This window comes from Oncorhynchus gorbuscha, unplaced genomic scaffold (assembly GCF_021184085.1).
Source record: "Oncorhynchus gorbuscha isolate QuinsamMale2020 ecotype Even-year unplaced genomic scaffold, OgorEven_v1.0 Un_scaffold_633, whole genome shotgun sequence".
NCBI lineage: Eukaryota > Metazoa > Chordata > Actinopteri > Salmoniformes > Salmonidae > Oncorhynchus > Oncorhynchus gorbuscha.
Genome location: NW_025745745.1, coordinates 163,563 through 175,951, shown reverse-complemented (window position 1 = coordinate 175,951; position 12,389 = coordinate 163,563). Strand labels below are relative to the sequence as shown.

The 12,389-nt window shown below is 40.6% G+C and overlaps 2 protein-coding genes across 3 annotated transcripts in view; both read right to left on the bottom strand.

Moving 5' to 3' along the window:
- Nucleotides 1–6,851, bottom strand: part of LOC124019579 (OX-2 membrane glycoprotein-like) — a 32,712-nt gene extending 25,861 nt beyond the window's left edge. For both annotated transcript variants that reach the window (XM_046334963.1, XM_046334964.1), the window contains exon 1: nucleotides 6,631–6,851. The gene's annotated coding sequence lies outside the window, so the exon portion shown is untranslated. The remainder of the gene's footprint in view (nucleotides 1–6,630) is intronic.
- Nucleotides 6,852–8,225: 1,374 nt separating this feature from the next.
- On the bottom strand, nucleotides 8,226–10,496 carry LOC124019561 (OX-2 membrane glycoprotein-like). Its single transcript, XM_046334928.1, is given in 6 exon segments — nucleotides 8,226–8,387; nucleotides 8,471–8,561; nucleotides 8,657–8,692; nucleotides 8,779–9,084; nucleotides 10,140–10,346; nucleotides 10,349–10,496. Coding segments are annotated over 6 exon segments (864 nt in total). The 3' UTR covers nucleotides 8,226–8,311.
- Nucleotides 10,497–12,389: the final 1,893 nt, after the last annotated feature.

The following is a 12,389-nucleotide window of genomic DNA, read 5'->3' as shown; positions in this document are numbered from 1 at the left end:
ATCACATGGATTTCTGAATAAATTGGTCATAAAATAAACAATTTCATCTGATCTTCATCTAAGTCACAACAATAGACAAACACAGTCTGCTTAAACTAATAACACACAATGATACGTTTTCATGTCTTTATTGAACACACCGTGTGAACATTCACAGTGCAGGGTGGGAGAAGTATGTGAACCCTTGGATTTAATAACTGGTTGACCCTCCTTTGGCAGCAATAACCTCAACCAAACGTTTTCTGTAGTTGCAGATCAGACCTGCACAACAGTCAGGAGGAATTTTGGACCATTCCTCTTTACAAAACTGTTTCAGTTCAGCAATATTCTTAGGATGTCTGGTGAGAACTGCTCTTTTGAGGTCATGCTACAGCATCTCAATCGGGTTGAGGTCAGGACTCTGACTGGGCCACTCCAGAAGGTCAGGACTCTGACTGGGCCACTCCAGAAGGTCAGGACTCTGACTGGGCCACTCCAGAATGTCAGGACTCTGACTGGGCCACTCCAGAATGTCAGGACTCTGACTGGGCCACTCCAGAAGGTCCGGACTCTGACTGGGCCACTCCAGAAGGTCAGGACTCTGACTGGGCCACTCCAGAAGGTCAGGACTCTGACTGGGCCACTCCAGAAGGTCAGGACTCTGACTGGGCCACTCCAGAAGGTCAGGACTCTGACTGGGCCACTCCAGAAGGTCAGGACTCTGACTGGGCCACTCCAGAAGGTCAGGACTCTGACTGGGCCACTCCAGAAGGTCAGGACTCTGACTGGGCCACTCCAGAAGGTCAGGACTCTGACTGGGCCACTCCAGAAGGTCAGGACTCTGACTGGGCCACTCCAGAAGGTCAGGACTCTGACTGGGCCACTCCAGAAGGTCAGGACTCTGACTGGGCCTCTCCAGAAGGCCTATTTTCTTCTGTTGTTGATTTACTTCTGTGTTTTGGGTCGTTGTCTTGTTGCATCACCCAACTTCTGTTGAGCTTCAATTGGCGGATAGCCTTACATTCTCCTGCAAAATGTCTTGATAGACTTGGGAATTCATTTTTCTGTTGATGATAGCAAGCTGTCTAGGCCCTGAGGCAGCAAAGCAGCCCCAAACAATGATGCTCCCTCCACCATACTTTATAGTTGGGATGAGGTTTTGATGTTGGTGTGCTGTGCCTTTTTTCCCCCATGCATAGTGTTGTGTGTTCCTTCCAAACAACAACTTTAGTTTAATCTGTACACAGAATATTTTGCCAGAAGCGCTGTGGAACATCTAGGTGCACTTTTGCAAACTTCAGATGTGCAGCAATGTTTTTTGGACAGCAGTGGCTTCTTCCGTGGTGTCCTCCCATGAACACTATTCTTGTTTAGTGTTTTACGTATCGTAGACTTGTCAACAGAGAAGTTAGCATGTTCCAGAGATTTCTGTAAGTCTTTAGCTGACACTCTAGGATTCTTCTTAACCTCATTGAGCATTCTGCGCTGTGCTCTTGCAGTCATCTTTGCAGGACGGCCACTCCTAGGGAGAGTAGCAACAGTGCTGAACTTTCTCCACTTCTAGACAATTTATCTTACTGTGGACTGATGAACATCAAGGCTTTCAGAGATAATTTTGTAACCCTTTCCAGCTTTATGCAAGTCAAAATTAGGTCTTCTGAGATCTCTCATGTTCGAGACATGGTTCCCATCAGGCAATGCTTCTTGTGAATCGCAAACTCACATTTTGTGAGTGTTTTTATAGGGCAGGGCAGCTTTAACCAACATCTCCAATCTCATCTCATTGATTGGACTCCAGGTTAGCTGGCCCCTGACTCCAATTATCTTTTGGAGAAGTCATTAGGCTGGGGGTTCACATACTTTTTCCAACCTATACTGTGAATGTTTAAATTATGTATTCAATATGGACAAGAAAAATACAATAATTTGTGTGTTATTAGTTTAAGCAAACTGTGTCTGTTGCTGTGACTTAGATGAAGATCAGATCTAATCCAGATAAGAAATAGTATTTGAACCCTTTTTCATGCCACTGTATAACGTTGCATTCTAACCTTTGATGTACTGTAGCATTCTAACACTCCGCTTAGTGGATGAAAACTAAACTGGATAATGGCTCGGTAGCTCTAATCAAGTGGAGCTTATTTTCAGTAGCATTGCACCTCACCAGGTTGGTTACGCTAAGTGACAAACAGTGTTGTTAGTCTGAGGGGCTATCGCCATGGGGATTGACTCAACAGATCAACAACACCAGTATATTCATCAGTTCTGTCAGATTATAGGTCTTAACCCCTGTGCTGCACTCCTACCCACTGGGACTGTAATCACCTGGCAAACAGAGGGCCAGCTGTGCTGCTTTGATGTCTGCAATGCACCAGCCCCCGGTCTCAAAAAAACACGTTTGTGCAATCAAACCAGAAGCAAAAATCTGTGAATGATGCAAGATGAGTCCATGACAGAAGAAACAGAGGAACCACCATAACAGCCAGTACGAGCCATGATGGAGCACGGTGGATGTACACATACAGCAGCCTAGAGGATTCAGGCCTACTGTAAAACACTGTCTGTCTGGGCATGGGCTTAGAGGTCTGCCAGCCAAGCTCAGCGTGGTTCAGCGGCTATAAAAAACACTTGTGGTTATGCTCCAGTGTCTGCGTTGCCAGGAAATCCACTTGTTTAAGAGAGCCAGTGGGAGGTTGTGACAAAGCAAGGAGAAACAGCCCTCCAGGCAGAGGGTGTCCCTAAGAGCTGATTTGGGATCTGTTTACACAACCACAATGATTATCCCTTCTCCTGTGGAGGTACATATCCAAACTGACCTCAGATCAGCTACAGAAGCAACCTCCACATGAAAAAGAAACTGATAAAAGCCACACGACCAGATCAGAGCGAACCCACCAGTCTTTTATAGGCAGTTCATTGGGTCTTTTACGACGTAAACCGTCTGGGTCCAAACATGCAGTCTGCCCCGTTGGGCAAAGTTTTGAAACGGCTCCTCTCTTTTTCCACTATACACATTAAAAAAGTAGTTCTGACATCTTATCGTGAATAAAACATAGTATATGGAGTGAATGTAACCATAGAAACCAGTATTTCCAGATGAAACAGTCCCATAACAGACCCTTGAATCCATGCCCCTCATGCATCTCTTTGAAAAACATGACACAGAACCTCCATTCCTGTATCAAACTTGGATTTCACTGAATATAAAAGCATAGATTATTACTGGGCCATGTTTGACTGTTTCCATATCAAAGGGTGCATGGCACAACCAACAAACTTAAACGTCAACCTCATTGCCACAGAGTAAAGGAAAACCTGGCCTATACAAGAATAGGACACGTTAGAGCACACTGGTCCTCAGGGGCCAAACAGTGTGCATGTGTATGCAGAGCGGAAACATCTTCAACAGCTGTTTGTTTAGTTCTCAGTAACAAGGTGCGTGGACTTACTAATGTCCAAATCAAAGACTGGGGAGTCCAGACATTCTATATCATTATATCAGACTTGATTCAACGTAGGCATTTGAGGAGAGCAGAGCCTGTTAAGGCTTGTTCTGTTGATGTACCAACCTATGGGGTTTTCTGTAATTGTTCTGTTGATGTACCAACCTATGGGTTTTCTGTAATTGTTCTGTTGATGTACCAACCTATGGGGTTTTCTGTAATTGTTCTGTTGATGTACCAACCTATGGGGTTTTCTGTAATTGTTCTGTTGATGTACCAACCTATGGGGTTTCTGTAATTGTTCTGTTGATGTACCAACCTATGGGGTTTTCTGTAATTGTTCTGTTGATGTACCAACCTATGGGGTTTCTGTAATTGTTCTGTTGATGTACCAACCTATGGGGTTTCTGTAATTGTTCTGTTGATGTACCAACCTATGGGGTTTCTGTAATTGTTCTGTTGATGTACCAACCTATGGGGTTTTCTGTAATTGTTCTGTTGATGTACCAACCATGGGGTTTTCTGTAATTGTTCTGTTGATGGGGTTTTCTGTAATTGTTCTGTTGATGTACCAACCTATGGGGTTTTCTGTAATTGTTCTGTTGATGTACCAACCTATGGGGTTTCTGTAATTGTTCTGTTGATGTACCAACCTATGGGGTTTTCTGTAATTGTTCTGTTGATACCAACCTATGGGGTTTCTGTAATTGTTCTGTTGATGTACCAACCTATGGGGTTTCTGTAATTGTTCTGTTGATGTACCAACCTATGGGGTTTTCTGTAATTGTTCTGTTGATGTACCAACCTATGGGGTTTCTGTAATTGTTCTGTTGATGTACCAACCTATGGGGTTTCTGTAATTGTTCTGTTGATGTACCAACCTATGGGGTTTCTGTAATTGTTCTGTTGATGTACCAACCTATGGGGTTTCTGTAATTGTTCTGTTGATGTACCAACCTATGGGGTTTTCTGTGTACCAACCTATGGGTTTTCTGTAATTGTTCTGTTGATGTACCAACCTATGGGGTTTTTAATTGTTCTGTTGATGTACCAACCTATGGGGTTTTCTGTAATTGTTCTGTTGATGTACCAACCTATGGGGTTTCTGTAATTGTTCTGTTGATGTACCAACCTATGGGGTTTCTGTAATTGTTCTGTTGATGTACCAACCTATGGGGTTTTCTGTAATTGTTCTGTTGATGTACCAACCTATGGGGTTTTCTGTAATTGTTCTGTTGATGTACCAACCTATGGGGTTTCTGTAATTGTTCTGTTGATGTACCAACCTATGGGGTTTCTGTAATTGTTCTGTTGATGTACCAACCTATGGGGTTTCTGTAATTTTCTGTAATTGTTCTGTTGATGTACCAACCTATGGGGTTTTCTGTAATTGTTCTGTTGATGTACCAACCTATGGGGTTTTCTGTAATTGTTCTGTTGATGTACCAACCTATGGGGTTTTCTGTAATTGTTCTGTTGATGTACCAACCTATGGGGTTTTCTGTAATTGTTCTGTTGATGTACCAACCTATGGGGTTTCTGTAATTGTTCTGTTGATGTACCAACCTATGGGGTTTTCTGTAATTGTTCTGTTGATGTACCAACCTATGGGGTTTCTGTAATTGTTCTGTTGATGTACCAACCTATGGGGTTTCTGTAATTGTTCTGTTGATGTACCAACCTATGGGGTTTTCTGTAATTGTTCTGTTGATGTACCAACCTATGGGGTTTTCTGTAATTGTTCTGTTGATGTACCAACCTATGGGGTTTTCTGTAATTGTTCTGTTGATGTACCAACCTATGGGGTTTCTGTAATTGTTCTGTTGATGTACCAACCTATGGGGTTTCTGTAATTGTTCTGTTGATGTACCAACCTATGGGGTTTCTGTAATTGTTCTGTTGATGTACCAACCTATGGGGTTTCTGTAATTGTTCTGTTGATGTACCAACCTATGGGGTTTCTGTAATTGTTCTGTTGATGTACCAACCTATGGGGTAATTGTTTTCTGTAATTGTTCTGTAATTGTTCTGTTGATGTACCAACCTATGGGGTTTCTGTAATTGTTCTGTTGATGTACCAACCTATGGGGTTTCTGTAATTGTTCTGTTGATGTACCAACCTATGGGGTTTTCTGTAATTGTTCTGTTGATGTACCAACCTATGGGGTTTTCTGTAATTGTTCTGTTGATGTACCAACCTATGGGGTTTTCTGTAATTGTTCTGTTGATGTACCAACCTATGGGGTTTCTGTAATTGTTCTGTTGATGGATTCACTACCATGCAATACCATGATTAGACTATTTGACTATTAATAGCACATTGTTTTGGAGGGGAAAGAGGAGGGGGGTCTATTGAGCATATAAGGTGATACATTGACGATATTAATTCAATAGAAGTTTGAGATTAGCCTACTAGCAATATGTAGGCTAAAAGTTGATCCTAGTCAAAAAAGGCAATTGCACAAAATACAATTTCCTCTCACTTCAATATGATGCTGTATTTATCATAATCCTTGATTAAAAACTGCACTGGGATACAAAAATATATAAACATGATATAAACAATTGTTATAACAATATTATTAACGTAATGCTGTGGTGGGAAAGTAATATATGATAATACTTGAGTAAACGTAAAGAGGTTTTAATAGAAAATGACTCAAGTAAAAATAATTCGCCATGTAAAATACTACTAGAGTGTACAGTCGTGTCATACTTGAGTAAAAGTAAATGCTATACATCAAAAGCCTTATATTAAGCAAACCCAGAAGGCACGATTATCGTTTTTTTAACGAAAGTCACATCAACACTCAGACATCTTTGACAAACGCAGTATTTGTGTTTAGTAAGTCCTCCAGATCCGAGGCAGTAGGGAAGAGACAACGCGTTATATTGATTGGTGCGTGAACGGGATCATAATTCTGTCCTGTCTTACCAGTACAAGTAAAACAAAAATAATTATAAAGTACAGTTATCCAAATTAAACGGCTTAAGTAATACTTTAAAGTGTTTTTACTTTAGTAGGCTACTTTACACCACTGACATAATGTGAAGGCTAACCCTACAGACTTCTCCCACCTTTAGAAAATAATGCAATATATACAACGTTATTATGAACGTATTTATATGCATATTAAACAGAACACAATGTTTTATTTTAACTGGGCCCTATAACAAATGAATACTGGTAAAAAACAGAAAAACTTACCCGTTGAGCAGTGCATGGAGTTAGTGATAATGAGATTGATTTAATTCCGTCCTCTGCAATAACACAATATTCTACACTTTGACTATCAAATCCATGCTTCAAAAGTATTGAAGCTGAACAGATCGGGTGTGATGCGTTCCGCCTCTACAAGAGCGGCGTCAGAGAACAGAGACTGTCAAGTGGACCTATATAGCAAATGGTCTTGGGTAAGCTGTTGGCGATGTTGCATGAGCGCTGCAAAACTATCAAAACCGTTTCTCTACCACCTCTCTCCCTGAATTATATTCAAGCGACCCCTAGTGGCGATTATTCGCAACATTGGCTGGTCTCGAGTGGCAGAAGAATCAGACAATTCGTTTAAACTTTGCCAGCAGCAGATTTATGACAATTCCATACATTACAACATTGTTACAGCATTTGATTTATAAAGTGGAGAAATAATAAAACAAAAACGCACACAAAACACACCACAGAGTACATTATGATGACATTGTGTAGGCTATAATATTACAACACTTAGATTTATAAAAAATTGAAGAATGAAACACACACATCTAGTGTTTCTTCATGACCAAACTGCTAATATATTTACATAGGTTACATATGAACATATTTATACAAAAACCCGCAGGACTATATGCATGTCATTAACCATACAGTCAGCTAATCAGTATCTGTCCGAGACAACTAAACTGTCTCCGAGCCACACAGATGTGTGTGTGACAGTATACTAGTCGCTCGGCAATCCTTTAGAAACATTTTCATATTGTTGTGTATAAAGAGGGTAATTAACATATCGGTGTGTATAAAGAGGCCAATTAACATATTGTTGTGTATAAAGAGGGTAATTAACATATCGGTGTGTATAAAGAGGGCAATTAACATATTGTTGTGTATAAAGAGGGTAATTAACATATTGTTGTGTGTAAAGAGGGTAATTAACATATTGTTGTGTGTAAAGAGGGTAATTAACATATCGGTGTGTATAAAGAGGGCAATTAACATATTATTGTGTATAAAGAGGGTAATTAACATATTGGTGTGTATAAAGAGGGTAATTAACATATTGTTGTGTATAAAGAGGGTAATTAACATATTGTTGTGTGTAAAGAGGGTAATTAACATATTGTTGTGTATAAAGAGGGTAATTAACATATTGTTGTGTATAAAGAGGGTAATTAACATATCGGTGTGTATAAAGAGGGCAATTAACATATTGTTGTGTATAAAGAGGGTAATTAACATATTGTTGTGTATAAAGAGGCCAATTAACATATTGTTGTGTGTAAAGAGGGTAATTAACATATCGGTGTGTGTAAAGAGGGTAATTAACATATTGTTGTGTATAAAGAGGGTAATTAACATATTGTTGTGTGTAAAGAGGGTAATTAACATATTGTTGTGTGTAAAGAGGGTAATTAACATATCGGTGTGTGTAAAGAGGGTAATTAACATATCGGTGTGTATAAAGAGGGTAATTAACATATCGGTGTGTGTAAAGAGGGTAATTAACATATCGGTGTGTAAAGAGGGTCTTTCACAGATTGTTGTGTATAAAGAGGCCAATTAACATATTGTTGTGTGTAAAGAGGGTAATTAACATATTTGTTTTATGAAGTATGTAAGTGACATGAGTAACATCAGAACAACGATGCAGGAATGCAACTCATTTGAATATGTGTTAGATTAGACCTCTGGATTTCAGGGTCATCATGTTGAGGGTTGAGGGTTCCTCATCATGGGCTGTGGGATTTGGGCTAAAGATTGATTGTCAAACTTACAAAAACAATGTCAAAGTAATACAGTATTTTCTCTTTGTCATCTGAACAGTAAAACTTACCTTCTCATTGTATGCCTCTGTTTGCGCCACAGTGCCACAGTTCCACAGCACACAGCAATGAGACACAGTGAACTCATCACTGCACCAATCCCTGTTGGCTTAACTGTGAAAGATGACAAAATGAGAATGGTACAATTCACACATAAGTGTCAGAGATTAGTTGTGGTTATTAGATGAATGACTTACCTCTGATCCTGTCACCATCAGTGACCTCAGGTACACCAAGCACAGAACATACAGAGACAGTACTTCAGAATGACACCAGCATGTTGATTGTTACTGTAGGCATGTATAGAACCATTTCTCACCAGGAAATGAAGCTTGAGTTCTAGCTGGAATAACCATGGATACGTTTTTGGTGACACCTCCAGAGAACAGTGACACCATACAGCCAACCCTGGTGTCTTTGTCAGGTAGACTGAATGCTGCCAGCGTAAAAGTTATGGTGACAGTGACAGTTCCATTGAGATGGGTGACATTGGCCATTGTGGAATTTTCTAGAATGTCTGTGTTGTCCCAGGGAATTATAGGAACAGGTCGTGCAGTAGCAGAACAGGACAGAGTGGTGTGACTGTTGTTGGTTTGTGTGATGAGGAGTGAGGGTTCATACAGCTCTACAGGAAAACAACAAAAAGTTCACAGTTAATGTATATACTATAATGTTTTCATGCACATCACATGGTCAAATTGATCTATGATGTTTGGAGGCCATTGTTCCTGTGTTAAAGGGATATTTACACATTGCTCCTGTGTTAAAGGGATATTACACATTGCTCCTGTATTAAAGGGATATTACACATTGCTCCTGTGTTAAAGGGATATTTACACATTGCTCCTGTGTTAAAGGGATATTTACACATTGCTCCTGTATTAAAGGGATATTACACATTGCTCCTGTGTTAAAGGGATATTTACACATTGCTCCTGTGTTAAAGGGATATTTACACATTGCTCCTGTGTTAAAGGGGTATTACATATTCTTCCTATGTGAAAGGGATATTACACATTGCTCCTGTGTTAAAGGGATATTTACACATTGCTCCTGTGTTAAAGGGATATTTACACATTGCTCCTGTGTTAAAGGGATATTTACACATTGCTCCTGTGTTAAAGGGATATTTACACATTGCTCCTGTGTTAAAGGGATATTTACACATTGCTCCTGTGTTAAAGGGGTATTACATATTCTTCCTATGTGAAAGGGATATTACACATTGTTCCTGTGTTAAAGGGATATTACACATTGTTCCTGTTAAAAAGGGACATTACACATTGTTTAAGACCTCCGAAGTAGCCTTATGTTAAGTGACTGTCCCACTGGATGTCATAAGGTGAATGCACCAATTTGTAAGTCGCTCTGGATAAGAGTGTCTGCTAAATGACTTAAATGTAAATGTAAATGAATCCACATTATATGCCTGAACCCCAAATGGATGGAAAAGATGAGCACAGCAGATCTGTAATGGACTTGCTGCTTATCTTCTCCATTGATTTGGGAGTCTGTCAAATAGCTGAATCAGCAAACAAGATGGCCTAGAACATGGACTTATCTCAGCTGAAATCTATGTTTAAAAGGTCTGAAAACATATTGACAAACTTACACTAGACTTTGGAGTGGTAGTGTCCCTTCAATCCCCTCTTCCCCAACCCAACGTAATATGATTTTTACCATTTACATGGAGGCAGGTGGTTCCACTGACTGGTCCATCTGGAAAGGTGTTAAACAGACACTTGTAGCAGGACTCGTCTCCTCTTGACACTCCTCTGATGACGATAGAGCAGTTCTGCAGACCCTCGTCTTCAAACTCCACGTTCCTCTGAAAAGGTGGGTTGACTACTGGTCCAAATCGGTTGCTATAGGAGCCAATGTTTTTTTGCCCGTGTCATTTTTTTCCCAGGTGACTTGCAGCACGTCTTTGGGTGTCATGAGCTCACAGGTTAAGACTGCATCTTCTCCCAGGGTTGCTGTGACAACCTGCTGTGTTCTCACCAGATGAGAGAGCCCTGCATGAAGAGAGTTACACATGACTTAAAACTACTACAACACACACACTTCTAGGATGTGCGTACAGCCCAGTACATCACTGGAGCCGAGCTCCCAGCCATCCAGGACATCTATACCAGGCAGCGTCAGAAGGCCCCAATTTTTTTTTGAAAGACTCCAGCCACAGACTGTTCTCTCTGCTACCGCACGGCAAGCGGTACCAATGCACCAAGTCTGGAACCAACAGGACCCGTAACTACTTCTACCGCCAAGCCACAGACTGTTCTCTCTGCTACCGCACAGCAAGCGGTACCAATGCACCAAGTCTGGAACCAACAGGACCCGTAACTACTTCTACCGCCGTGCCATAAGACTTCTAAACAAGACTGCTAAATATCTAATCAAATGGCTACCCGGACTACCTGCAATGACCCTTTCTTGCACTGACTATGCACACACACAGGACTCCACCCACACATACTGACACCCCAACACACACAGGACTCCACCCACACATATTTACAGACACCCCAACATAAACACACACACACAGGACTCCACCCACACCTCTCTTTTAAAAAGCATGTGAAAAAGGTAATTCAAATAACTAAATTCAATCTAGCTAATTTCCGATTTATACGAAATTGTTTGACTACAGAGGTAGCAAAACTGTACTTCAAATCTATGATACTCCCCCACTTAACATACTGCTTGACTAGTTGGGCCCAAGCTTGCTGTACAACATTAAAACCTATTCAGTCTGTCTACAAACAGGCTCTCAAAGTGCTTGATAGGAAGCCCAATAGCCATCATCATTGTCACATCCTTAGAAAACATGAGCTCTTGAGTTGGGAAAATCTTGTGCAATACACCGACGCATGTCTTGTATTCAAGATCCTAAATGGCCTGGCTCCCCCTCCACTCAATATTTTTGTTAAACAGAAAACCCAGACATATGGCAGCAGATCCACAAGGTCTGCCATGAGAGGTGACTGTATAGTTCCCCTAAGGAAAAGCACCTTTAGTAAATCTGCATTCTCTGTGAGAGCTTCCCATGTCTGGAATACACTGCCATCAGACACACATAACTACACCACATATCACACTTTCACAAAATGCTTGAAGACATGGCTAAAGGTCAATCAGATTTGTGAACATGGTCCCTAGCTGTGTGCTGCCGCTTTCCATGTTGTCTGTAGCTTGTGAGGTATGGAAACACTGTTGCTTTTATGAATTTTGTCTTGCTGCTTTTTGTTCTATGTTGCTCTGTCTGTATGCTATGTCTTGCTTGTCCTATGTTGCTATGTCTATGGTGCTATTGTCTATATTGTAATTGTTTTTAATAACCTGCCCAGGGACTGCGGTTGAAAATTAGCCGGCTGGCTAAAACCGGCACTTTTACTGAAACGTTGATTAATGTGCACTGTCCCTGTAAAATTAAAAATAAACTAAACACATACTGACACCCCAACACACACACACACACACACACTGGACTCCACCCACACATACTGACACCCCAACACACACAGGACTCCACCCACACATATTTACAGACACCCCAACAAACACACACACAGGACTCCACCCACACAGTCACATCCTTACACTGACATCCCAACACACACACACACACACACATACACTGCTGCTACTGTCTATCCTGTTGCCTAGTCACTTTACCCCAATTACCTTGTACCCTGCACATTGACTGTTGTGGTATTCCTGTTATTCACTGTGGATGTATTCCTTGTGTCACTATTCTTTCTTATGAATCTTATCTTAAACTCTGCATTGTTGGAAAATTACAGTTAAGTAAGCATTTAATTGTTAGTCTACACCTATTGTCTACGAAGCATGTGACAAATACAATTAGATTTTATACAATATTAGATTTTAATATTTTTAATAGATTTTAACAATTAGATTTTATAC